Genomic DNA, 27,695 nt, shown 5'->3' on the forward strand with positions numbered 1-27,695 from the left:
CAATTGATATTTTTATAAGCTTTAAGATAGAATATGTGATAGGTACAAGTAGAAAATGAAATTTCAAACTGTGTTAAGAAAATGAAACTTACGAATGGCATCCATTTCTAGTATTGCTTGCTTTGCCTGAAAGAAAGAAAATGTAGCTATAATTGCAATGACATCCTTTTGGTTTCTACTCTGAACTACCAATCCTAACATGGGTCTTATCCCACCTGAATAAGTGGTTTTTTAAAAGCTTTTTAAGGAAAAGCTTTCTCTTAGGCATTAACACATGATTTCTCTTAGGCATTAACACATAGTTCGAGGGATTCAAACAGATGAGTGGCCCCATGTGGGGAGTAGATGCTGCATAACTGAGCACCTGAGCTAAACCACAGCCCCACCTGGAAAAAAGGAGGGAGGGGGAGGGAAGGGGGAGGGGGAGACAAAGGGAGGGAGGAGGAGAAAGGGAGAAAGAGAGGGACAGAGAAAGGGGTTGGGGCGCGGGGGTGGGGGGTGGGAAGATGAGAGGTGAGAGAAGAAAAAGGGAAACATTTCACCAAACATTTCCAAAACCTGGCTCATCATTAGTATCTGTTGGTCAGCATATTATAAAATGCAGATTCCTGCTACCCAGCCTTGACCTACTGAACTCAACCCAGGTCTAAGGAACCAAAAGCCCACGGGATAGGGCTCAGGATCTGCACAACCGGCCCTCCCCATACCACTCAACTGTTCTGAGTTGATTGCAAAACAGATTGCTGGAGGTTTTCTGCTTTCCTCCTTCCATCTCCTGGCTCCCTACAGCACCCTGCACCCACCATCTTTTGTGTATGCCTAGAATCTTGGGGTGGGGGTGAGCAGAACAGAGCTGGGGTAGGGGGAAGGGCTCTGAAGGACAGCGCTGTGATCCCCACTCTGGCACTACATGTGGGTGCTCTCACATCTCTGAATGTGTTTCCTCAGCTGAAAGATGGTAACAAGACCGACCTTCCAGAATCACTACTAGGACCAAATGGTAGGCACTCAACCCAAGTTAGTTACTTCCACCTCCCCATGGAAAGGGCCTCATAACCTTGGCCTTCACTTCCTCCACGCATACTTCTCCCCAGCTCAACCTCAGCCTTCCCTTAAGGCTTTTAAAAACTGTTATTGTTGCCACATGTTATTAATGTGTAGGGGAATATAAAAAGATATGACAACTACACTAACAAGAATAATTTTTCTTGAGGATTCAAAAATGAAAAAAAAATAGGTTGGGTAGCCTTTCTTGCTTTAAAGTAATTTTCATTTTTCAAGGGTAGTGTAACTGAACCTACAAACATTACGTTAAAAATAATTTAAAAATTATTTTGTTGTATTCTTCCACCATCTGTGATATCACAGTAAAAATGTGTAGACCAAGTGGCAATCATTTTGTTTAACCAAAGGGGTAAGAAAGAAGCCTCGATGCAGTCACCATAACTTTGAGAAAACAAATGTTTGGATTTTTATAACACTGCTCTTTTATCTCCGCCCCCCCACCCTTCCCTGAACATTTAATTTCAAAAAGTGTTATTCCCACATTGTCCACTAGGAGTCAGCCAGGGATCATCACTGAACTAAAGGACTGGAAGAAGGTTGACAGGAACTAATGAATTTCCAACAGCTGTGCTAATATTATTAGACCGGTGGTACATTTTTTGATGTTTAAAAAATTCCCTATTATACATTTCTTTGATTTAATAGGAATAAATATATTTTGATAGTTTTAAGGAAAAGGTTGAGAAATAGTCAAGGAAAGAAGTGAAAAGTTCAAGTTAACTATCTGCTTAAATAAAATAGAAAATTATTAGAACACCATCGTGGATAAAGTACATTAAATAAGTGTGTTTCCATTTCCATCCCTTGGGAACAATACGGTGAAGACTTGCTCTTTGGGGCCAGACAGCCCTGGGTTTGACCCTGGGCTCGGGCATGTACTAGCTGCATCAACTTGGCAATTTGTGTCAAGTCTCTGAGCCTGTTTTTATTTCTCTGGAAGGGGGAGAATAGGCCCTTCTCAGAAGGAGTTTTGTGTGGGGTGAAATAAGATTATTAAGTACTTAGCACAGTGTGTGCGTGCTCAAGAAGGTGTAGTTGAAACCGAATGAGATTCTAAAAGGACCAGGAAGTTGGGTAAACAAGGACAATTCTATTGTGACCATTTTTACATGTAAAGGGAAAACTGCCTGTTCTATACACTCCTGGCGTGGGAGAGAGAGGACAGGTACGCGCATTAGTCTTGTTTTGTAATGGCCTGTAATTGCCCTTCGGAATCCCTTGGTAGGCGTGAATTCCCAGTGGACAGGTAGACAATAGGTGGGGCCTATCAAAGCCACTGTCATTGCTCAGAGCACATTCATTGCGAGGCACTGGCCAGCAACCAAATGACTACCCACGAGGAGAATGCAGTCACCTGTCCACATGAGCTCCCTGACATCTCGGAACACCTGCTGAAATGAGACTCATGCCTCAAGGCACACACCTCCCCACACTCATTTCCTGGGTACATAATCACTGCTGACAGCCCCTGAGCAGGGCTGCAGATGCTTTTCAAACGACACAAAGCAAAACAGGTGCTCTCCTTTCTGAGAAATCTCATTTCTACTTAGTCCCCGCCCAGTTCTACCCTTGTGATCATCCCCCCATTTTCTGCCCCACTTACTCCTCCATGCCACAGCACGGACCATCTCACCATCCACGTGGATAATCCTCCCCCTAGTTCCTCACCACATGATCCCCAATAACCTTTTCCTCCACTCCAGAACAGCAACACACAATCGGAGCTGCCCCCAGAACCTACGGCCACCCTGACCTGCCCTGCCTCCAAGGCAGGCCTCCAAAGGGCCTTTCTTCAATCCCACATTATCTCCACATTTCCGTCTCCCCACCTGTCACCCTGCTGAACCTGTTCTCTCAGTTTACAAGGCCAGGGCTCCTTCAACCCAGGTCTATTTCCCCAGTTAATTTCACCGTCTGCTCAGCCTGCAAATCCTGTTGGATCACTGCATCCGTGCTGACGAGTGCCCCGCCTTCCTGCCCTGTTAACCTTCCCTGTCACCAATCCCCACCCTTGGGGAACCCAGGTGCGCCGTGGTGCCTCAACACTAGTTTCTGAGTCATCTGAAATTAGCTCATCGCACTGATCCATGGTGGCCAGCTGCCGGGGCTCTCAGACGCCTTTCCCAGGTTACTGTGTTGGGCGGGAGTTCTGCACCTTCACTTTCGCTCAGCCACCAAGCCCATCTTTGCTTCACTCACCCAGTAAGTGACATCACCCCCATTTTCAGTGAAATCAAGCCCTCGACCTTCCCTCAAATCCACCTCAAAGCTTCTCTATTCTTTCATCTTTCTTCTCGCTCAGCCCGGGAAGGTGCTTCTGACTGTTTCCAAAACTGACCCCCAGCCCTGAGCTTTTGATCCCACCCTGCCACCTCCCAGGGTCACATTCCGAGGGGATCCCTCCTCTTATTTCCCATCTCCTGTTTCCCCGTCTTCTTCCCCTCTGTTTACTTATGTCCAGGGCATTCTTCACCTACAAACAGTGTCTTGCTTTGATCTCACCTTTCCTCAAACTACCAGCTTTTGTCTTTTCTGAACTCTGTTTTAAAAAAGAAAAGCCTGCTCCGTCTGTTCCTTTTTCTCCCTTTTCTCTTCAGCCCACTCCAGCCTCGCCTTGTCTCTTAGTGAGCGAATCTGGTATCTCGTTTCTGTTGGACTCTGTTTTGACCTCAGCAGCATCTGAGGCTGTCACTCAGCTCCCTCTCTTTGAGTCTTTCCTTCCTTCGTTACCTCACCTTTTCCCCGCAGGTTTCCTACTACCTCATCGCTACTCTTCCTTTGATGTTCTCTACACCCCCCACCCCACTGCAGATCCCTTAGTTGTTGGGATCCCCAAGAGTTCTTCTTCCTTTCCACATTTTGATGGGCCTTCCTATCATGGACCCTCCTATCAACTCTCAGGGCTTCAGTTATTGTCTGGGTGGAGAGAGCCTCCCGATCTGCAGCTTCCAAGACCTGAATTGCCACCTGCAGTTGACCTGCCCCTGCACATGTATCAGCGCTCAGCCCTCTCGCTCCCATCCAACCCGTTCCTCCCGTTCGCAGTCTATCTTGGAGCTCACAACACCATCCTCCTGGCCCAACTCCTTACTCATCCTTGATTTCTATTTCTCCCTCTCCTCATGCTTGGTGGGCAGAATCCTATTCTCTCTGCCTCCACAATGGGTTTTTGCATCCCCTCATATGCTGTGGCTCCCTGGCAGTGCCCCTGATCTGTTTTCTAGACGATTGTGGTGGCTTGTTAATTCCTCTCCTGTCTCTAGTCTCACTCCACCCACTCATTGCCACACTGTTCCCGAAGTTACACTCTGAGAACACGGGCAACCCATGCCATACCCTTCTTCCCAAACCGTCACCAATACAATCCAGACTTCTACTGTGTGAAGTCAAAGCCCTTTATTGCCCAGTTGTCTGCCTCCCACTTCTCCAGCCTCACCTCCAACTCCATCTTCTTGGGACTCAGCCCCTCCCCCTAGGCATCTCTGTTTTGTGTATGCTGTTCCCGAGGCTTGGTTTTCCTTTTCCATTTCCCTCACTTAATAAAAATATTCCTCATTCTTCGATTCTGAAAGGCACTTTCTTTCCCAACTCAACTGTAATTCAACACTTTACCCTCCCACAACACTTGGCTTATACTTTCATTAATGCATTATGTTTAGCAAACAGTTATGTAATTCAGGGCTAGCTCCCTTGTCTGCAGACCCCTTCATGGCCACGTCTGGGCCTGGGTCCCCTCGCCTTCTCACAGAACCGGAACCAGCTTTAGTCACTGTAGGTGCTTCGTGCACTTTGATTCATCCTCATAGCTCTCTTTAGTGTTTACTCGTTCTCTAGAAATGTACTTATCATCTCCTCTGTATTTTTCTTCTTTCACGTCCAAAAGGAAAACAACATCATTTTAAAAAAACGAAACAAAAACTCTCCACAGTGTCCCTACATGCGAGTCCTCTCAGAATAAATGGCTGGCTCAGCTGGTCCCTGGCGGATCCCTGCTCTCACTCTTCTTTACTTTGCAGTTGAAGTTCACTCCTGGGGCTGCCCCCACAAGGACCTGGATGTCTTTACGTCTTACTGTTTGTTGGCCTCATTGTCTCACCTTCGCTGGGATCTTGGCAGCGTGATTCTCCAGGATCAGTCTCTTCAGGTGCAGAACCCACAGCCGTTTGTCCTGCTGCGACTTGGCCTACGGAAGGAGATTGGGGCAGTCAGACAACTCCCGCCGCCACCACAGACCAGACTCAGACCCTCCTCTCACCCCCTGACAAGATGCAAAACACACCACGTGGCCAGAAGGCTGGAGAAGGGCTGCCTGGCGCAGGGCGCCCAGGGTGCAGGGCGGGCCTGGCAGGGAGGGGAGGGCCTGCTGTTACCTGGACGGTGTGCTGCAGCTTGGGGTTCTTGTAGTGGAAGACGCTGAAGCTGAGCGGCTCCTTGGGGATCACTTCCACGAGCATGAGGTTGCCACACTGAGCGGGAGAGCGAGACGGGTGAGCACGCGTGGAAGAGAACGGGCCAGCCACTCAGGTCCTTGCCCGTGACCCACATGCAGACCTACCGGGATGTGAGCTTTGTACGTAAACGTGTCGTCTCTCTTCTTCGTGATGAGAAGCAGCTTGTCAAAGAGGAAGAGGGTCCTTTCGTTCTTGGCCCGCTGGATGCGGAAGGTTCCTTCGAGCACCAGCTCCCCGTAGCTGGTTAGGTCTGGCCCCTTCCAGTTAGTGAGCAAACTCTGTATCTCCTGCAAAAAGGTCAATGTCCCATGTGATTAAACAGGAGGTGGGCAGGCAAGGCAGCGAGGGCACGGTGGCCCATTTCTTGAGCCTCGAGAATGGCATCTAAATATCTATGTTGCGTCTAACAGTGTGTAATGATCCATGACTTGAGTCTATATTTATGGGTGGCGTCACTTAAGGGTTAGCAGAAATGAAGCAAGTTGTTAGTTGATGACTTGCCAATTAGTTACCTCCATTCCTAGATACCCCCCTCCTATGGCTGGCTGCAGCAGTTATGTCTTTCAGAAGCTACGGAAAGACCCATTGGTATGAGACCTTCTCAGATAGGCATCCCTCCCTGATGTTCTCACCCCCCATTCTCTGGACAAAACCCTTCTGAGCTATTGACTTGGAAATCCTCTCCCAGAAACGGGAGACCCTGCCACATTTCAGAAACTCAAAGCTACTAGTAAAGTCCGTGGGAAAATCATACAAGACCCATCGTCTCAGAAACTTCCTGGTATTCATCCCATTTACTTGGGGAAAGAAAATGGACATTTCTTCGTCTCTTTGTTTTGAATGGAACTTACTGAATACAAACTGACAGCATGACTTTGACGTTTATTTGGGATTTACTGTACATCCTTATCAATCTTTTTTAATGAAGCTGATTTTATTACTTTGAAAGATGAAAATGCCCACAAACAGCATCTAATTAGGCAGCACACAAGACCCCCAGAACGTCTTTGGGGGGAAGTGGAAATGGAGAGGAATGGAGGTAAGACTGAGCCACAGCCTCAGCAGCAGTGCCTTCAGAATGCCAAACAAATTCACAGGCCACGAAGAGCCAGTCACTTAGCCATTGTGGGAAACGCGATAGATGTTATGCCTGACATTACGTCCACAAAACATCTGAATGACGAAGCATTAAGCCTTTCTTGCTGCCACAAAAGCCAGACAGGGCCTGGAGGCTTAGGTTCTCGCCCTCCTTTGATTTTTGATAGTCAGTTGCACACACCACACTCTGGCTGCCTATCGATGAAACCTAGAATTCTGTTCAGACTTACGGGCTAAATAATGTATTTTATTTTCCTGAGTCAGGCACAGGTGTGCTGAGAACATGGGGCCGCTCTAGGCTTTTATGCCTCACTCCAGGGATACCCCAGAGCCTGAGACTCCCTCTGGGCCCACACCACCTTCTTTTTAAAAATAGGACATCTGCCCTAACTGGTTTGGCTCAGTGGATAGAGAGTCGGCCTGCGGGCTCAAGGGTCCTGGGTTCGATTCCAGCCAAGGGCATGTACCTTGGTTGTGGGCACATACCCAGTAGGGAGTGTGCAGGAGGCAGCTGATCGATGTTTCTCTCTCATCGATGTTACTAACTCTCTATCCCTCTCCCTTCCTCTCTGTGAAAAATCAATAAAATATATATTTTTAAAAAAGGACATCTTTTGAGGTATCCAGGATATGACCACTGGCTTAGCACCTATTAAAAGTTTTCAGGGGTTCAGGGCTCAACATTTTGGTGCTGGAAGGAACCTGAGCAAATGCTCGTCTGTCTCATTTATAAAAATGAGGAATCTAAGGTAAAGCCGTGGGTCTCATCCCAAATGAAATTGCAAAGGACCTGGCTCCAGACTTTGCCCTCCTTGCTCTGTGTCCCAATACCACACACACCACCTCAGGGCTCTGCATGAACTAGTGACAGAGGAATAGAAGTTGCAAACTCCTTTAACAACTTGGAGAAAGGTGCTTTCAACTAGAATTATTTCTTTGTAATGAACATAACATAAGGCCTCAGGAGACTCAAATTTTTCACTTAGATCATGGAAGGGGCTATAAGCAGACTATTAATCTAAAAGTTCCCAAGGGACTTTCTCTTAAATACACAATGATCAGCATTATCGGTGTCCCGATCTTTCTTCAGGAAGAACTCCGATGAAGACCATGAATGATGGGCAATACGTGAGCAGCCTTAAAATCTGATTTAGAAAACGATGAGAAGTCAGCGCACCTGCAGCACCTCCATCTCGAGGGCTCACCTGTAACCGGACCGCGTGCTCATGTTTCCGCTTCATGTCGTTGATGTGCCAGGCGACACGCTGCATCGTGTCTATCGCATCCAGCACCACGTCGTAGCCTTCTGTGTCCTTGTCGAGGTGATTTTCTATTTCCTTAAAGACAAACAAACCTCAAATTCGTTATTTTTCAAAGCTTCCCATTTTGTCAATGATACAAATGGTACCTCTATGATTAGTTCCTCATATTTTATTTTTGCTTATTTATTTACATGTGACATCATTCTTTAAGATTTTGAGATAACTTATCAGAAATACCTACAACAAAATGGTAAGACAGGAAAGAAAATGGAGCTGGGAAGACAGAAGTGGATTAAAATGTCATGACAAACAAGATAAAACAAAAGATGTACACAGGCCATCAAATCTCATAGAGATATTTTAGTGATTACAATAGATATGAGAGATGACATTATAGTTGGAAATTTCAGAGCTTCCTGGTGGCCAATGTGATATAGTTCTCACTCTTACAAGATGGAAAACATACTTATTACTTTTCTCCCAGAGAAAGTAAAAGGTCTCACACAGGAGTTAGTATGTAATAGATTTGAAAATACAGTGGATATTACCTTAAAAAAACAACAACAACACACCACTTCTATAGCAAGTGCACTTGCATGTAGTCAAGGCTTTGAAGCCCAAATGAAGTTCACTAAAGACAATCCTTCAGTGTGTTGAGGAGGACCTCCTGGTTCAAATCCTTGCTCTGATGGTCAGCACTGAGCTTAGCACTAGGGTCCACAATGCCAGGGAGATGGGAAAGGGACACAATCTCTGCGCCAATTTTTTCCAGCACATAAGACACATGCCCCTAAGAATCCTAAGTGTGTAACGCCAGGGACGACGGCATAGTTCCTTTTGTCCTTTATCTTTTCAACAAGGCCTACCAGAGAGCTGGGTGGCCAATAAAGGCTCATTAAATTAAGCTTTATCTTCTTAAAATAAAAATAACAATAACCCTATGTAAATATGTAAAACATAGGAAGACAGTATAGTCCATTAGATCATTTCCATGGCATTCGTCATGCATATTCATTAAGCTAATGGGTGGAGGTTGAATCTTATGGTATAACTTATAAAGATTATTTTATAGTCATATTACATAAATCTTTACTTTTACTGAGTATTTAATTTTTCCACCTAGTTAGAAACTGGAAAGGGATTTACATCTCCCTTCCAGACTCAGAAAGGTCCTTTAAAACTGTATCTCCAAACTAACAACTCCCAGGTAAGCTCAACATCAACAGCGAAGTTAAAAAAAAACAACAAGCTAATTTTTTCTTTTAGTCCAAGAGGCAATCTGTTCATCAACAACAGTCTCCGGAGTACAGTGCGTATTCTTGTGGGATCTTCACGGATGGCTACACAACTTTGAAGTGATGTGAATGACACAGAAAAAAACACTCTCTAAATAAACAATAAAAGCAAAAAATACTTCAAAGGCAACCAGAAGTTAGTTTTCAAATAATCTAACCACTGTTCTTCCCTTTTTTATTCATTACCAGCTGTTATAGACTGAATGTCTGTGTCTCCCCCAAAATTCACATGTTGAAATCCCACTAATCTAAGAAGTTAGCATCAATTTGACAATTAAAGTACTTTCCCTGATGTGGCTTCACCGGACACGATATTCTTCAAAGATGAGCCACCCGGGCAAACAGACTAAATTGAGGAAGTCCTGGTAAAGAAGGAATATAAGGGCTCTTAAAATGTTAGGTGTGTGAATTGAGCAAGCCTGGAATGATTATCCAAGTTAGAAACCTGGAACCATTTAAAAAGAGATACATACAAATTGCAGACATGTTGATATGGAGAGGAACTCTGAATTAAAATCTTCCTAAGAAAAAATTTTAATGTAGGACAAAAATAATACGATACCAATAATAATTTATTTTTACTGATTGCCTGTGAGCCACAGTGCTCATGGGCGATTTATAGGATGGGAACCCAGGCAGTCTCGCCCCCGAGCCAGCCCCTAACCACTGGGCACACTGTCTTTCCCCTATTGCACTGGCAATCCAATTCTACCTACAGCACAAAAGTTACTTTCAACACAACTTTTGTCCATTTCTATCAACGTCCTTAGATAAGAAATGAGAATATGAGTGCTACGTCTACCTTTGTTTCTAAAGCTTCCTTGATTTTGTCCAAATAATGGGAAATGATGTAAAGAAAAGATACCCTGAGACGATGTTAAGCCCAGCCCAAAGATTGTCATCACACCGCTCACCTGTCTTCTCCTCTTTCAGCCCCTGCTCCTTGCTCATACAAAAGCCGATCTGAGACCAATCGCTCTCCCTCCCCACTGCCTACTGAATCTGGGCTCAAGGAAGTAAAATAAAACACAAGAAACCTGTTTTTCATTATGATGATCGCTCCCTGCCTGGAACCGTCACTGCCAGCATGAGGTGCTCCTGAGCCCGGCAGATCAGAACTGCACTGAATCTGTACTTAGCTGCTGTCAATGGGGCGGCAGGCCTCGAACATAAATATCTCTAATTCCTCAAAGCAGATTAGTCAGTTGTAAAGTATGAGTGTGGAAAAACGTTTCCATATGTCCCCAGCCTTTTCTGATGTTTTTCCCCCTAAATCTAATATACACACACAAATCCCCATCTTCTGGAACGAACTCAAGAGCAGGCTGAAAACTTACATGCAAAAGGAGGTGATACTTGAGAATCCGCTGAACTGGTTTCAAGAGATAGGACCCCAGAGGCAGTGAGTGTTTCAGAGTTTCCTGACGTTCCCTGAAGAACTTGGCCAGGGTCTTGTTCCTCATGCACTCAGTTAGCACAGCCACAGATCTGCAAGAAGAAGAAGAAAGATTTTTATCTAAATTGTAATGCTTAACATGGGTCTTCAAATTTTACATGGCAGGGAAGCAACAGAGCCATAGCTAGACAAGAAGGCCTCTGGGTAAGTGAGACAAAGCTGTCCCTCTGGGTGGGTGAGTTAGAGAAAGACACCCCAACAGCGATGGCCCCCCATAGACACATGCCTCTAAGCAGCAAGCTCCTTCCTTCCAGAGATTTGGCCCCTACGAGGACACATGGCTTAGCAATTGAACCCCATCTGCTCAAACCACACATCTGTATTCAGTTTCCATAGGTTAGAGGGCAAGGAGGGGGCACCTCTGTACTGAGAAAGAGGAGCCCCTCGCCCCGCAGATCCAGCTCATGGTGGACATTGTCGCCCCTCTGCTGGTAGTCTTTGTATAATGCACAGACTGCATGGCATTAAGTGCAAGTCTTCGGAGACCTGGTCCCACAGGTCAACTTCCCTTTGAGCATCTTTGAACAGACCCCTCTTTGCGCCTCCATGTGGCTCTGCTTATTCTAAAGACACTTCTGAAACAGTTGGATACCCTTGCTCCGTAAGGAGTGCAGCTCAGGGGTGTATTAGAAAAGAGGGTCAGGATGCCTTCTCCATCCCAGCTCCCCCAAAGGTAATAAGGATGGCTCCCAGCCCGGCCTTTGTGGCTCAGTGGTTGAGCGTCGGCCTATGAACCAGGAGGCCATGGTTCGATTCCCAGTCAGGGCACATGACCGAGTTACAGGCTCGATCTCTAGTGGGGGTCGTGGCAGGAGGCAGCTGATCAATGATTCCTTCAATGATTCTCTCTCATCATTGATGTTTCTATCTCTCCCTCCCTCTCCCTCTTTGAAATCAATTAAAAAAATATATATATATGGATGGCTCCCAAGTATCCCAGGGGAATGGTTGAAACAATGCTCAAATCTCATAAATAAAGCAAGCTAGTGGGCTTGTGTAGTCACACACACACATAAATTAAAATATTAGGTCTCATAACTTAGAAGGAAGCAGGTGGAAGTAATTTCTCCCCAAGTCAGTAATCTGTTTTCAGGATTAATTTAGAAAAGCAGACAGAGCCAAACAACAAAACAGAACTCCTTGGAAATGCAGGTCTCCCCATGAAGCCATTAGGATCCCTTTGGAGCCATCTGCTCTGACAAATATCTATTCAGGTAGGTTTGTTTCCCCCTAAAAAACTCTTTTTATCATGTAACCGTGGGACTTTTATCAGGCTCCTGAGAGTCAGAATCAGCTGCTCAGTGGCCATTGGCCATCAGAAGGCTGGAGCTCTTGTCCACAGGTAAGGCACTTGTGAGCAGTCTGCGCTCCAGGGCACAGGGGGACATCTGAGGACAATCACCCAACTGTGTCCGGGCAGCCCTGGGGGAGAGAGGGAGGCCCGTCCGTGCCTCTTCCCAGGGAAATCACTGGGGTGTGACTGGTATGAGGAAGGTGGACATCTGTCAAGAGGTGCTGGTGACATTTAATATCACCAGCCTTGGGTCTGAGGGGAAGAAAAGTTGTCAGATGGGCCGAAACACCTGGCACTCTTGGCTTAAGACAGGAAAGGGAAGCTCGGGCCTTAGGAGCAAACTGGAGACAAGGGGACGAGAGGAGACAAGGGGATGAGAGGAAAACTTCTATGAAGATGAAAACACAGAATCGGGCAAGAACTGGATGTGTCCGCTTCACTGAGAATGCCTTTAAAATTTTTCTTCTGAGAATGTCTTTGAGGCATCGCTAACACATTGTTTTCTTCAAAATAAGAAATCACTTCCCCAAGTGTCCCTAACTCAGCTCACTGGGATGTGCGACCTCTTCATATCAGTATGTTTTGTTTCTATTGCACGTTACTGAGTTTGCACTGTACTCATTTGTGTTCATTGATTTGATCTTCTCTAACTCGCTCTTCCACGACTGCATCCAACTGGGTTCTGACCCTCAGAAGGCTAGAAACTGCCTGAGGCGAGGGATATAGCTCCTATTTCTTATCAACCTGCACTGAGCTTTCAACCACGCTCCATGAGTGACAGACTCTTAAAAACATCTGGCACCAATGATTCTGGCTTTCCTTTGACCCTGAAGAAAGAAGCCTTTATTTTGTACTCTTCTTTCTTATTACTAAGTCAAAAAAATCCTAATATATAAACTCCCCAAATTACAAATTCAGAAGTTCTTTCTCCAAATGAGATGTTTGAATGAGATTTATACAGAAGGAATCTCTCCTAAACTAATGATCTTTCCTTTCTTTGAACTCCATAAAACTTACCTAGTTCATAGAACTGACAGCAAAAAACAGCCAGATTATATACACTCAGTGGTAGTCCTTCGGAGATTTTTAGGAACCTGGCACACATACAAAAGAGTTACTAGACAAGACGTCTAGCAAAAAAGACGGGTTTATTCGGTTTTCCACGGAAGGACACCTTGCAACCTTTTCGGTCTCTTGGAGGGTCTTTCATGATCTTCCCTACAGCAGCTCTCCTGGGAGCCCAAAGCCTGAACAGACCAGCGTGGGGCACTCCTGTGATCCGGGCTCAGCGGGTTTTCCACTTTTCCCAAAGCATTCAGCACAGTGCCAGCCACATAACGCCCGACACCAACATCCACTGGACTGACTGATTCGAGACGATCTGAAAGCGAAGGAAAACATGGCCGCGCACCCCCACAGCCTACCTCGGGTAGTTCGTGCAATACTGGGTGTAAATGTGGAAATCTTCACTCTGTAAGGCAACAAAAGAGACTTTCATAGGCAAAACAGCAGAGACATCATCAGCCACTTAAAAACAATACAAATAAACAGCCCACAAGCCTTTAAATCTGTTTCTCCGACAATATGAGCCTGCCTCCTGAGCCCTTGTGGCAAACATCTGCGCCTTTTTATCCACTTTGTGTCATATCTAGAATCCACATGCACTTGAGTTCAATAAACACTCATCAAGCATCTGCTGTGTTAGGGAAATTTGAAGAGGGGGGGCGGAAAGGAAGAGGGGGGACAGAAGGTTTATGCTCCAGTGCTCATAGACCTTCGGTGGAGTTGCAGTGTGGGAGAGAAACAGAAGTGGGTGATTTAAATGTCATCCACATGTGAGAAGCATGTGCAGGGTATGAGAAAGCAGCGGCTTGTCTGTCCACTGTCTTCCCCACCATTTTCACCGGAGAGCCACTGGGCATCCTTTGACATTGAACTAAGGCTTTATTTCCTCCAAGGCGCCTTCCTTAAGCTTTTGGGCTGAGCAACTGCTCCTGCTCTGGGCTTCCACAAAATCCAAGACTTACCTTTCTTGTGGCATTTCCCAAAGGATAGTGACATGTTCCGTGTACCTGTCTATCTCCCACTCCAGGCTGTGAGTTCCTGCAGCATAGGTGCCATATTGTGCTCATCTGGGATATACTTGTTGAACCACTGAATCCCCTCTCCTCGGCTAAGCTGGAAATTATTTGACAGCTGGATCTAAGTCTTCCCATCTGTACGGATCTGGCTGTTAGCAATGCCTCAGTGCAGTATGTCTGACTAACCATTGTGGGTTTCTTGCCTTTTGCTATGGTCATATTCCACGCTTCCTAGTATGTCTTAATCTTTCAGATGTTTAGCCATCCAATCAAATATGAGGAAATATTCAATCAATACTTCTTCCTCTTAAAGGATAATTGTTTTAAAAGGTAGAACCATGACTTTCACACACACATATAACATGAACACTGTCAAAGATTTTATTTACCTTCTCAATTAATGAGGAAGGTGGTAAGATATTACAACTGGGTCAAAAAAGAAATAAAGGTATCACACTTTGATCAGTGAGGAATGCTGAAATAAGTTTACAAAAGACACAAAAGTGGCTTTTTCTGTAGAGATGGGTGAGTAAAGAAATTAACTGTCTCTCTACGGGACAGTATCCATTGGCATGTCTGTGGCCACGATCCTTTATTGCTATCCGTGATCTGTAATTGACAGACTTGTAATTTAATTCAAAGCCAATGAAAGGAGCTGTGTGTGTCTGCCCACTGTCTGTCTTCCCCACTTTTTTCACTGGAGAGCCACTGAGCATCCTTTGACACTGAACTAAGGCTTTATTTCCTCCAAGAAGCCATCCTTAAGCTTTTTTCCATTGAAGGCAATGGGAGGTTTTCTACTGTAGGCACCCAATAACCTTTTTGGTCAATTTCAAGGTCCTTGACAAATGTTTCCCTAGATGGCTGAGGGAAAGGGGTTTGCAGATGGGTGGGGAAGGGGGCAGAAGCTAGGTTTTTATATTTTTTATTGTAACTCTCTGAGTCAGAATAAACAATTCAAGGCCAATGAATTATTCTCCATAGTGCCTTTTATTATACTTTTTAGAACTTCAATGGTTTAAATACATTTTTTTCTGATTTAAAATGCATTTTTATTTAGAATCCTTCCTGATAAACTCAAGTAGGATTAGATTTAAAAATTTTTATTTTATAAAGTTTCCCTGGACACAATGAGAAAGATTTCATGTGTAAAGAGCACATGGGTAAGGTGACATTGGCCTGATACGAATATGGGATACCAGCATTTCCTGGGGATACGTTCAGTAAGTATGTGTGTGTGTGTGTGTGTGTGTGTGTGTGTGTGTGTGTGGGTGTGGGGGGGTGCACACCTGTGTGCATGTCTGGGCACTGGAGGGAGAAAGGCAGTGATGGGAGGCAGGCCACGCATCAAGGGAGAGGAGGAGGCTAATAGGGGCATTGGATCTCTGAAGACAAACTGTCTCCTTGCTAAATGTAACCCAGGGTCAGCCCAGGTCACAGTCAAGATAAGGGATGGAAAAGAGGGTGGAGGTCAAGGCAGGAAATGGAGGTAAGTCTTCTCTGGGTGTTTCTAGAGTCCCGAGAGCAGAGGAATGCTCAGCCGGGGGCGGTGGTGGGGGGGGGGGGGTTGCAGCCTGGCCTGCCCGGAGGGACCGTCATCTCTGTCCCTCGGGAGAATGGCCTCTGCACTCTGCTCTGCGAGGAGCAGCAGCTGAGACCTGCGCACGGCTCTCCGGTTGTCAGTAGGGATTTCTGTAACCCGCTCGGGCCACAAGCGCGAGGTCAAAGGTGAATCTGTGCAGGCCCCAGTGCTTCAGATGAAAGCCCAAGTCAACCGCCAGCTTTGCCTCTCTCATTAATGGCCTCTCAATTAAAGCAATTTTCCGTCCTCGCGGAGCTGAGCAGCTGCTCGGGCTTCAGAAAGCGCAGCGTCTTCTAAATGTCAGGGTGCTGAGTGAGGGGCAGGTCGTGCCAGGACCCAACACCCCCTCACAGTTCCCTGCTCACATGTGAGCGTGTGGACGGCCCGAGTCGGTCTTCTAATTAAACCTGGCACCATTACAATGAAAAATGAGATTTGGGAGTTGGCAACGTGGCCCATAAACAGACTTTTATGTGAATAATTAAGCCGGAGCTAAGCATATGCTGGACCGTCTTTAATCAACTTGTGATTACAGTTACCAGTAAAAGCCCAAACGTCTCCAAAAGCCTCCGTGTTGTTTATGTGCTGCGGTTACTTTAACATATCTCCTTTGATATCCTTGGCATATCTTTTGACCCATTTCTCCTGCTTTCATTTTCCTTCTCTTTTTCCTATTCCCACCCTTCAGGAGAATTAATTACGACACAGGCAACTTGTGAAAAGAACTGTATGCAGCCATGTGTGCACAAACATTTCACAAGTTCACACGCCCCCACCCACCCCCACCCACAAAGTCAGGAGTGTTTTATGTACAAGGCCGTCAGCTGCCTTTAAGGAACCACACTGCAATACAACCCAGAGTGCTATGCTTGGGTCCAAAGCCACTGGATGGATCTGCAGCCGTCGCACGTGACCCCGTGGGGCAAGCCTGGGGCCAGGTCAGGCTGGGGGGACACCACAGAGTTCCCATTGGACTGGCCTTAGACTCTGGAGCTTGAGAAGAGGTGCTAATTCTTGGCTGATCCCAAAGCACCGAGCTTTGCTTAACCCTTTGTACCTGTGAAACCACAACTGCAGAAATCACACAAGGTTTTGCGGGAAAACCATTTCTGCTAGAGGTTTTCCAAACAAAAGCTGTTGAATTTTTCAGAGAAACTTACGATCGGATTCTATATGTACGTCCAGAAAATAATGTTGGAAAGGGTTGCCTTGTATGTTTCAGAATTCTATCTCCTCCCTGGGCACAGAGTACGCACCAACTGCCATTTAAGCTTTAAAAGTCAAATGCCTTTCCTTGTGTTTTCCTAAACCATCAATGCAGGTTAAGAAAAAATGTAGGGAAATAAGAATACATTGTTACGATGTCAGAGATTAATTCTGCTTCTAATTAGCCCCTCAATGATAATTATATAGCCTTGGCTAGTGCCCTATATATTATACATAAAATATTTATAGTCTAATTGGTCTGGTAGTATTTTAAATTTAGTTATTTTTCTAACATTCTTCTATTCCCTAATTTCCCCAAATTTAAAGATTTTCTCTATGAAAGCCGAATAACATCATATAATTGCTATACAAATTCCAGGACAACTACTAAGTTAATATTTCCTAACTTATTGGGGAAAGTCTATTTTTCCCCTTGTTGGTAAAAAAAAAAAAAAAAAAAAAAAAAAAAAAAAAAAAGCCAGAGTGAGATTAGTGGCTAACTTCACCCACCATGAAACAAACAGGTTATTTTAATGGTAAAATGAAAACAATCTGTGCTCTGTATCTGTGTTGTTGGCCCAGAAAAATGAACCCTGCTTACCTTGGACACAAAACATTCTGCTATGGCCACAGGATCATTTTCACAGTTTTCCAAGTCTTGCAAAAGTCCACTAATAAACAAACAAACAAAAAAGGAAATATTAGATTGTAGTTTTATGGTTGAGGGCATTTTATAGACCTTAGACCAGCGGTTCTCAACCTGTGGGTCACGCCCCCTTTGGGGGTCGAACAACCCTTTCACAGGGGTCGCCTAAGACCATCAGAAAACACATATATAATTACATATTGTTTTGGGGATTAATCACTATGCTTTAATTATGTTCAATTTGTAACAATGAAAATACATCCTGCATATCAGATATTTACATAACAGTAGCAAAATTACAGTTATGCAGTAGCAACGAAAATAATTTTATGGTTGGGGGTCACTACAACATGAGGAACTGTATTAAAGGGTCGCGGCATTAGGAAGGTTGAGAACCACTGCCTTAGGCGTTTAAACATTTATATGGCCTTTACAAGGCATCATTTAATTGGATAACTGAGGACCTATTGTCATTATATCCAAGGCTCAGATAAAGGCCTTTCCAAGGTCATGAAGGGACAGGAATTTAACCTTTGGTCTGATCTGTAACTCTCCCACTCAGAGATAAGCTCTGACCAACATTTACGTCTTCCAGGCGTGTCTCACTGTCGCCATGGGTGCTCACACACACGCATTCATTCATCAAACAGCGTTCCACGCACCAGGGACTGTGCAAGCACCAAGAGCAAATACATTAGTGAGCAAACAGAGACAGTCTCTGGCCCGGGTCTCCTGGAGCTTGGAATCCATTGGAGGAGTCGGACATTCTATCACACTAACAAATATAACATTTTAAACAAAGGTTGTGCTCTAGAGGAAAGATATGCTAGGGAAGAAAAGATCTTTTCTTAGATGTAAATCTATATTATTTTTTACACAATTCCTTATTTGAAGTAACAGCATGATATTTCATTGGGTAAAAATAGCATAACTCATTTAACTAATTTCGCGTAGTTGGATAAAATTCTACAAATGGAATTGCTGGGTCAAAGGACATTCTCAGTGTAAATGTTAACGCATTTCCATATTGCACTGCTGTATTAACACATATTTTACTATATTGAGTGTTTAATTAGCTGTGCACTACATGTTTAATAACTTAAATAACCTTGCGTTCTGTTTCCCACCTTCATTGCCACTATCTACAAGCATGTTCCACTATAGCCGTGTCTGCTGCCTGTACCCATGTTTCTAAACATGCTGACGGCACATTTTCATTATTTTCAGTTTTGCATGGTATTTACTTCTGAATTTCCCTAAACCTGCCCACATCCCATCTTCTCAATGAGTTTGGTTATGAAATTTGATTAAAGTCAGAGCTTACATTTTTAGATTTTATTGCATTATAAATATTATTCTCATGAGCCTTGCAGGACACCATAATTACATTTCCTTTCTTATATAACCATGTTTCCCTGGAGTTAAAATTCTCTCTCTCTCTCTCTCTCTCTCTCTCTCTCTCTCTCTCTCTCTCTCTCCTTTGTATCTAAGTACACACCACTAATTTATCCTTAAACTTTTCGCCAGAGTGTAACTCTCCTCTCACTGTGTGCAAACATCAGATCATCTATGGGTGCATTCTTTTCTGGTGACCACCTCCTGGTCCCTCTGTCCTCCCGCTCCCACCTGAAAAGGCGGCCCTCTGAGTCTGCGGGGTTCTCTCCCCAACACCATCCCGCCGACGCCCTCCATCCAGCGCCTGTGCTGGAAACCTTGTTTCTTAGATACCATGTCAGATGTTTTTTTTCTTTTTTTAAAGAAAGCTCTTCCTATGTGTCTGTTCTTATTTAAGGAGGTAAAACCTCTGATCTCCAAGGATGATATTGTCGTTACTATTTTGGACGTTTTGTTCCTGCTCCTTGGTTATGGCCGAGCTCCTTTCTTTCTGATCACATTTGCTTCTGTCATTCATGTTAGAGGCTCTCGCCAAATATCCGGGATCTTCATGTGTCCTTTTCTGTTTGAAGGTGAGACACCTCAGGGCTGACCGTAAACTTTGCGCAGAAGTACAGCGCTCGCTCCCAGGTAGCGCCTCCCAGCTGCTGGTGTCAGAACCGTTTTACGCTCTGAAGAGATATTTACGTGGGTTCTATCTATTGATATGTTCTATATTAAAAATTAAAACATTTTTAAAAAAATCCATCGATTCACTTCATAATAAATATAATTATGTTAACATAAATTTCTGTGAAAAATAGATTTTATATACAGAACTTAGAAGACAGAACCTACACAGAACCTAGAGACAGAAGAATTTCGCTGGAGAGAACATGGCAAAAGATCCTGGACAGAAACTGGCAACAGAACCTAGAGACAGAACCTAGCGAGAGAACATGGCAAAAGATCCTGGACTGAACCTGACTACAGAAATTGGCAAGAGAACCTGACTAGAACCTGGTGACTGAACCTGGCTGGAGAACCTGGACAGAACCTGGCTGGAGAACCTGGCTGGAGAACCTGGAGAACCTAGTGAGAGAACATGGACACAGAACCTGGCTGGAGATCCTAACCAGAACTTCGCTGGAGATCCTGACCAGAACTTGGCTAGAGATCCTGGCTAGGCTACTGATCAACTGAATGCTGTCTCTGTGTCATTCCTTCTTCGCCGACCCCGTCCACACCTTTGGGGACCCCTGGACCTGCTGGGGTTGGACCCCAGCACTTATGTCTGAGTAGTATTCCATTTTATGTACGCACAATATCTCCTTTATCCAATCATCTACCGAAGAACACTAAACTGAAAGCAACAAGTTAAAAACAAACAAACAAAAAACTCATAGACACAGATAACAGTATGCAGTATGGCGATTACCAAAGGGAAGAGAGGGTGGAGGGATTGTAGAGGGTAAAGGAGGTCACATACATGGTTACGGGAGGAGATCTGACTTTGGGTGGTAGGTACACAATGCAGTATACAGATGATGTATCATAGAATTATACACTTGAAACCTGCATAATTTTATTAACCAGTGTCAGCCCAATAAATTTAATTAAAAAAAAGAAAAATAGATTTTATAAAACAAAAACAAAATTAGTGAGAAGAGTAGCATTTTTTAAAAACTTTTGCAAATCTCTAATGTCTACCTTAACCCAGATAGAATCTCATCTCTGCTTCTGCATTCAATCTATTGCAATCTGTTATCTTGGTTGAAGTATTGAGGAAAGTCCCGCCTCACACACATATGTTATTAGAAAAGGGAGGAATATTTTAATAGCTTTTCAGATAAGTGGGGATATCTCTCTTGGATATTAGTCATAGTTTCTTAGGGTTTGTTGGAGTCTAAAATTATACCAATGTGATTACTATACCATTACTTTGAAATCTATTGGTCTTTCTTGTACTTTGAAAGGATCTTTTACCAAATGTATGATTTCAGGAGAGTCCCAATTTGAAAATTCTTTCCTAATATTGTCATAAAACCTTCCCTTTGTAAGATTATTTTTAGTTTGGAAAATATAGTTCTGTTATTTATATCAATATCTCATAGGCGCATTTGAGATCTTGCTCCCTAGCCTATGTCATCAGTTTGGCTCCAATAAATAAAAGATGGATATGAGTAAATTAAAGACAGTTGAAAGCTAATCCTTGGGACCTAAACACTGGATGGAGATAAAAGGTTGAAGAAAAAGAATAGCCGAAGAAGCCATGCTTCTGGTCCAGTGTTCCCGTTCCTGGAGGATGCCGTGCTTTGGATGTAGGTTTTGCGTCCAGTCTTTCAATATTAATTTTCTTTCTGGGCACAGAAGGATTTTGAGCAGAATTCATCATGTCACTTCTCATAGCTTAATAGAAATACTCCTTGACAACAGTTAGCTCCTTGAGTTCTAAATGTTATGCTCATCAAGCTCTTCTTGCAGCTTTAATTTCATCTCCACAGTTGACTAGCTGGCAGGAGGAAGTGTCTTAGGGGACCCACCCAGGCTCTAGGTAAAGCTCACAGGTGAATGAGTAACTGGCACTAATTGCTTAAGAACCACAGATCTGGGAGGTTGCTCAGACACCTTCCAGTCCCAACCCCTAATTGCAAGGTGAGGAAACCATGGCTCCTTAAAAAGGAGGTGGCTTACCTTAGGCCACACAGCTAATAATTAATGGCCTTGGCTGGGGTTAGTGTCGGGGCTCTGAAAGCCAGCTCTGTACCACATTATAAACACATTGACTGAAAGGTTTGTTTCCTGATTGACTTGAGAAAGCTGAGGGCTGGACTCTGCATCATGGTGCCTTCAGCACGGTACCTGCCTGCATGGGAGGCCTTGTTGGGGTCACTCGGCCAGCTCTCCTTTCCCTCTCTTTTCTAAAATAGGATAAACACACTAAAAATGGGAACAGTGAGGAGGACGAAATGGGAACTCGCTCATTCCCTTGTCATCAGGGCTCTCATCCTGATATAGTTGGCCCAGCACCCTTGCTTGCTCTCCATTCAACATAGTCATTGCTGAAAGCCTCCTGTGTCGGGCACTGTTATAGGTCCTGGGATTAGAGAGTAAAGAACATAGACAAAGGCCCTGTCACATGGTGACGATGTTCTCATCGGAGGTGATAGAGTTAATAACTGAATAACTAAAAAACACAACATCAAACAGAAGACAACAATGTTGGCAAGGATGTGAGGAAGTGAAACCTGTGTGCACTGCTAGTGGGAATAGAAAATGGTGTCGCTACTATGGAAAGCAGTATGGAGGTTCTTTAAAAATAAAAAATGGAGCTACCATATGGTCCACCAATTCCACTTTGGGACATTTATCCAAAAGAATTGAAATTAGGATATTGAAGAGACATGAGCACTCCCATGTTCATTGCAACTGTTAACAAAAAGCCAAAGAAAATAATTAAATAACAAGAGTAAAGCTCAAAACAAACAAACAAAAAACAAACAAACAAACAAAAGACAAAGCCAAGATGTGGAAACAAGCTAAACGTCCATAAATGGATAAAAAATCTAAAATGTGGAACATAGATACAATGAAGTGTCATTTAGCCTTAAAAAAAATAAGGAAATTCTGCAATATGTCCTAACATGAATGAAACTTGAGGACATATGCTACATGAATTAAGCCAGTCACAGAAAGACAAATACTGTCATGATTCCACTTATATGAGGAATCTAAAATAGTCAAACTCCTAGAATGAGGTGGTAAAATGGTGGTTGCCAGGGGCTGGGGGTGTGGGAAATGGAGGAGTTGCTGGTCAATGGGCATATAGTTTCAGTTAAACAAGATGAATGCATCTTAGAGATCTGCTGTACAACATTGTACCCAAGTGAACAATAATGTATTGTGCACTTACAAATTTGTTAAGAGGGTACATCTCATGTCAAGTATTCTTTTTTTTTTTTTAAAAAAATATTTTTATTGATTTCAGAGAGGAAGGGAGAGGGAGAGAGAGATGGAAATATCAATGATGAGAGAGAATCATTGATTAGCTGCCTCCTGCATGCCCCCTACTGGGGATTGAGCCCACAACCCCAGGCATGTGCCCTGACCGGGAATCAAACCCAGGACCCTTCAGTCCGCAGGCTGATGCTCAACCACTGACCCAAACCAGTTAGGGCTCATGTCAAGTATTCTTACACAAAAAAATCAAATATTAAAAGCCCATTTTGCTAAAAACGAATCCCTAAATGAAATTACAGGAGAAATTTACACACCAGAGCACCTTATCACTTCATAAGAAATGTGAAAATAATAATGTGACATTGTACTATATGATGTGAAACAAATAAAGAGGGTGACGTGATGGAGGGCACCGGAGGCTGGGTGAGGGTGGAAGGTGTTGGAGTAGCTGTGGAAGGTGATATTGAGCGTAGGGAGGGCTACAAGAGACAGGCATTTAAGAAACCGGTTGTGAGTCCAGGACAGAAGGAACTTGGGGTGTTCTTAAGGGAAGTATAGAAAGGAAGCCCTGTGGCTGGAGTTTGGTGAACAACAGGGAGTGTGGGAGCTACAAAAAGAAGACTAACTATAACATTAATGTGCCACGTACTAAGGGCGCACAGATGGGGCCATGGGACGTGGTACAGCAGCCAGTGAGGACACTCCATAAAGACCAGAAGCAGGGCTGTCCCTCTCGAGTTACAGCCTGGCGGGGTGGGGACTAGGTTTCTCACTGCATCAGTGCAACTAATGAGCAACTCCACGTGGACATTAGCAGGAAGGGGTGACTCATGGATTGTGTTTTGTTCTCAAAACTAAAATTAGAGTCATCCTACATTCAGGTTTGGGGTATTTTCCCTTTTCCCTGAGTTAACTGTTCCATATATTTTCTCCTTTTTGAGTAGGGCTATAAAAAAGAAAATAAGATTTTTTTACTTGAGTTCAAATTCTTGGTTTGGATGGGAAATTAGAGAAAACACTGTTCTCTTTTGCAGAACGTATTACAGACGAAATTTTCTCTGACCACTGATGTGAACTTGAAGTTGGGAACAGTATTTTGACCTTGAAGATTGGACTGCCTCACACTGAACGAGATTCGGGAACGCCGCCCCTCCCCTTCCGCTCTGCAATAGACGCAGCAGCCACCTCCTTTTCCCACCCACCTAAGTAGGTCATGGCATCACAGGGGCGCATGTAGGAACGGAACACCAGGTGAGAGGAACGGTACTAAATGTGCCATTCATTTTACTGATACATTAGTGCCGGGGTCCAACCCCAGCAGGTCCAGGGGTCCCCAAAGGTGTAGACGGAGTCGGCGAAGAAGGAAGGACACGGAGACAGTGTTCAGTTGATCAGCAGCCTAGCCAGGATCTCCAGCCAGGATCTCCAGCCAAGTTCTGGTCTGGATCTCCAGAGAGGTTCTGCCGTTTATTGTCTTGTTACATCCGTATTTATACCAGTTGATTTTAATCCTGTCAATTTCTATTACAAAGGTTAGGGCGTTTCTTATCTCCATTCCAGGGAGTAAAGATTATGTAGCTTAAGCATGATTGTTTGTAGTGATTAACTACCCGCCTGGCACTTAGTTAAGGAGTTTCATCCCCTCCCTGACTTCAGGGAAAAATTCCTACCTGGGGAAACAACCTTTCTTGGAGAGGTGACCTTGGTTAAAACACACAGCGCTAAGGGGAGCAAACATATTAAGAACAGTATGCTATATACGCCAGGTCCCTTGAAACATATGCTGTGCAGATGTTTCTTTCCTGCAGCGACTGTGTCAAGCAGCAAGGATGGACCGGCTTCCGGCACATTAGCACTGGCCTTGAAAAGTTCACATGAAAGAAGCCTGTGGCTAAAAATATTTCGACCACTGAGCAGAAGTTAAAGACATGGTGGTGGCATGAAAACGCACTAAAAGAAAAGAGAACTGCCCCACCCCCCCCTTCTTTTGCCTTATTGTGATATGTATCCCACGATTCATCTTCTAAATTACATTTCAAGGGAGAAAAAAAAGCATGGCCCCAATCCCTTTTTTGTTGTAAGATATATGAATATGGTATTTGCTCTGTGAAGCTTTCACTAGCTCCTCCAGATAACATTAATTGCATGCTCCTCAGAGTTCCCCAAGCATTTTGTTCACTCCTTGATTACATGACTTACTGCCTCTGCTGTCCATGGTGTCATTAATCTCTATACCACTAGACTTAGCCCAGCGTTTTACACACAGTAGTGATTTCACGTAGGTATTGAAGACGAGTTGAAGGAGAAAGGATATTTTTACTCCATCTTTTGAAGAAGGAAGGGAGCTCTGATGATTTTAATTTGCTAAAATGTAAATTAAAAATCCAACATTCATTCACATATGGAGAAATGGTTTCTATTTCCTCACTCTTTATTCTTTTTATATTTTATTTTTTTACTTTAGAGAGGAAGGGAGAAGGAGAGACACAGGGAGAAACACTGATGTGAGAGAGAAACATCAATTCGTTGCCTCTCATATGCACCCAACTGGGGATCAAATACGCAACCTGGGTATGTACCCTGACCGGGAATCAAACCCACAACTTTTTGGTGTAGGACGACACTCTAATCAACTGAGCCAGCCTAGCCAGGGCTCCTCATTCTTTAGTCTTAAAGAAAGATTCAAGTTACAGTTTAGATAACTCTTTTCTATTCCAAGAGAGTGATGCTGTATACAGTAGTTGACATTTCTTCTTTAATTAGCAGTGAAAAACATTGTTTTTGGGATTTGGGGGGCAAGTTAAAATGGGGAAAGTGGTGTGTGTGTGTGTGTGTGTGTGTGTGTGTGTGTGTTGACTGACCTAGTTTCCTGACCATTTGGAGATTTCTTCCAGACACCAAACCAGAAACTTAAATATCTAGGCTATCATAGAGTTTAGGAGAGAAAGCAAGATTTTGGCATAAAAAAGAAAACAAAAATGAAGTCTCAATTACATTCCAAAACATTTCATGTTGGAATACTTGTGAAATAAAATTTAAATCTAGTTATATACCAACACTGAACAATGACAGTACAAGGAAAGAATGATATGCTATTGTCACTTATGAACATGAATGAAAAAATCTTTAAAAAAATACAAACAAATCAAACTTATCAGTGTATAAATATATAAAACATCATCACCAGGTAGGTTTATTCCAGTAATATATGTATGATTCAAATCAGAAAGCCTATTAATATAATTTACCACATTATGAATAGGAAAGACATATGCTAATTTTCTTAGATTTAGAGGCATATTAAGCATTCTATAAAATCCAATATACATTCACAATAATATCTTAGCAATATAGGAAGAAATGTCTATCTATCTAAATCCTAGAGCAAACATCACACTTAATGGTAAAACATTCCTGCTAATGGTTAAAGCATTCCTGCTAATGTAAAAAAAGATAAGGATGTCAACATCTAATCAACATTATGTGGTGGGACTTGGTCAAAGTAATAAGACAAGAAAAAAACATAAGGGGTAGAATTGTAAAGGAAGACAAAAAAATTCTCATTTTCAGATACCACTGTCTGTACAGAAAAAAAATAAAATCTATAAACCACAATTATAAGTAATGGGAAAGTTTAGAAAGTCAGTTGGATACATGATCAACATATAAAAATCAAAAGCATCACCAGAAGCCAATTAAAAAATAGAAATTTTAAAATGACATGTATGAAAATGATGGGTAAATTAGAAAACACTATTACAGAACATTTTAAAAGGCTTGATTAAAGAGATTATGTTTATGGATGGGATGACTCAGTATTGTAAAGATGTCAATTCTGCCAAAATTCATCTATAAATTTAATGCAATTTCAATAAAAATCCCAACAGAGTTCTTCATTGAACTTGACAGTGCAGAGTCCAGAAAAGCTAAGCCAATGCTGAAGAAGAGCAATGTGGGCTTAATAATTAGGACATTTGATGTGGGCCAGGGATAATCAAATAGGCCAACGAAACAGAGTACAGAGCCCAGCCACAGACCCATGTGTACATGCAAACCTGACCTGGAAAGAATGCAGAACTACAAATCAGCATGGAGAGGATGTATTTCAACCTGTGTCGATGGGACCATTGACAATAAGAATCTGGGCTTCCTAACATATGCCATACTTCTATCGATTTTAGTTAGATTAAAGATATGTATAAAGAGCAAGATTTTAAGGCTCTACAGAAAAATAAATTTATGAACTGAGAACAGAAGATAATTTTTTAAACACAACACAAAACCCACATGCTATAAAAAGTGTATTTATTTAGTGTAGTCAAACTTATGAATTATATAACTTCTTTTCAAAGAAACCACAATGAAAGTTAAAAAACAACAACAAGTCTTAACGAGGACATAATTTGCAGCTCACAAGATCACCAGGCAGAATTCAGCAACAACTCTTATACAATAACATGGAAAAGAAACATCCCAACAGACAGATAAGCAATGGATGTGAGCCAATAAACAAGAAAGATGCTGGGTCTTACTGTAATCGGCAAAAGGCAGAGTAATGTATTCCCCCAGCTGTGGTCAGCAAACTGCAGCTCGCGAGCCAAAGGCGGCTCTTTGGCCCCTTGAGTGTGGCTCTTCCTAAGCCTTAGGAGTACCCTAATTAAGTTAATAACAATGTACCTACCTATATAGTTTAAGTTTAAACAATTTGGCTCTCAAAAGAAATTCCAATCGTTGTACTGTTGATATTTGGCTCTGTTGACTAATGAGTTTGCTGACCACGGCCCCGGTGGAATAGTACACAGCAGTCAAAATAAACAAAGGAGAGCTATAAATCTTAAAAACATTGAGTGAAAAAGATTTTTAAAAATTGACGTAATTTATGCTATGCTTGAACTGAGTGAAAGCACGTTACATAGTTTAAATAA

The 27,695-nt window shown here is 43.2% G+C and overlaps 1 protein-coding gene across 2 annotated transcripts in view; it reads right to left on the reverse strand.

The window, feature by feature from the left end:
* Positions 1–27,695, reverse strand: part of PLEKHG1 (pleckstrin homology and RhoGEF domain containing G1) — a 188,024-nt gene that overhangs the window by 19,548 nt on the left and 140,781 nt on the right. For both annotated transcript variants that reach the window (XM_036316627.1, XM_036316626.1), the window contains 8 exons: positions 17,392–17,461; positions 13,346–13,392; positions 10,509–10,659; positions 7,820–7,951; positions 5,621–5,803; positions 5,436–5,531; positions 5,162–5,248; positions 93–126 (listed from right to left, as the gene is read on the reverse strand). In XM_036316627.1, the coding sequence (XP_036172520.1) occupies positions 93–126; positions 5,162–5,248; positions 5,436–5,531; positions 5,621–5,803; positions 7,820–7,951; positions 10,509–10,659; positions 13,346–13,392; positions 17,392–17,461 (800 nt within the window). The remainder of the gene's footprint in view (positions 1–92; positions 127–5,161; positions 5,249–5,435; positions 5,532–5,620; positions 5,804–7,819; positions 7,952–10,508; positions 10,660–13,345; positions 13,393–17,391; positions 17,462–27,695) is intronic.

Source organism: Myotis myotis, unplaced genomic scaffold (assembly GCF_014108235.1).
Source record: "Myotis myotis isolate mMyoMyo1 unplaced genomic scaffold, mMyoMyo1.p scaffold_m19_p_7, whole genome shotgun sequence".
In the NCBI taxonomy this organism is placed as follows: Eukaryota; Metazoa; Chordata; class Mammalia; order Chiroptera; family Vespertilionidae; genus Myotis; species Myotis myotis.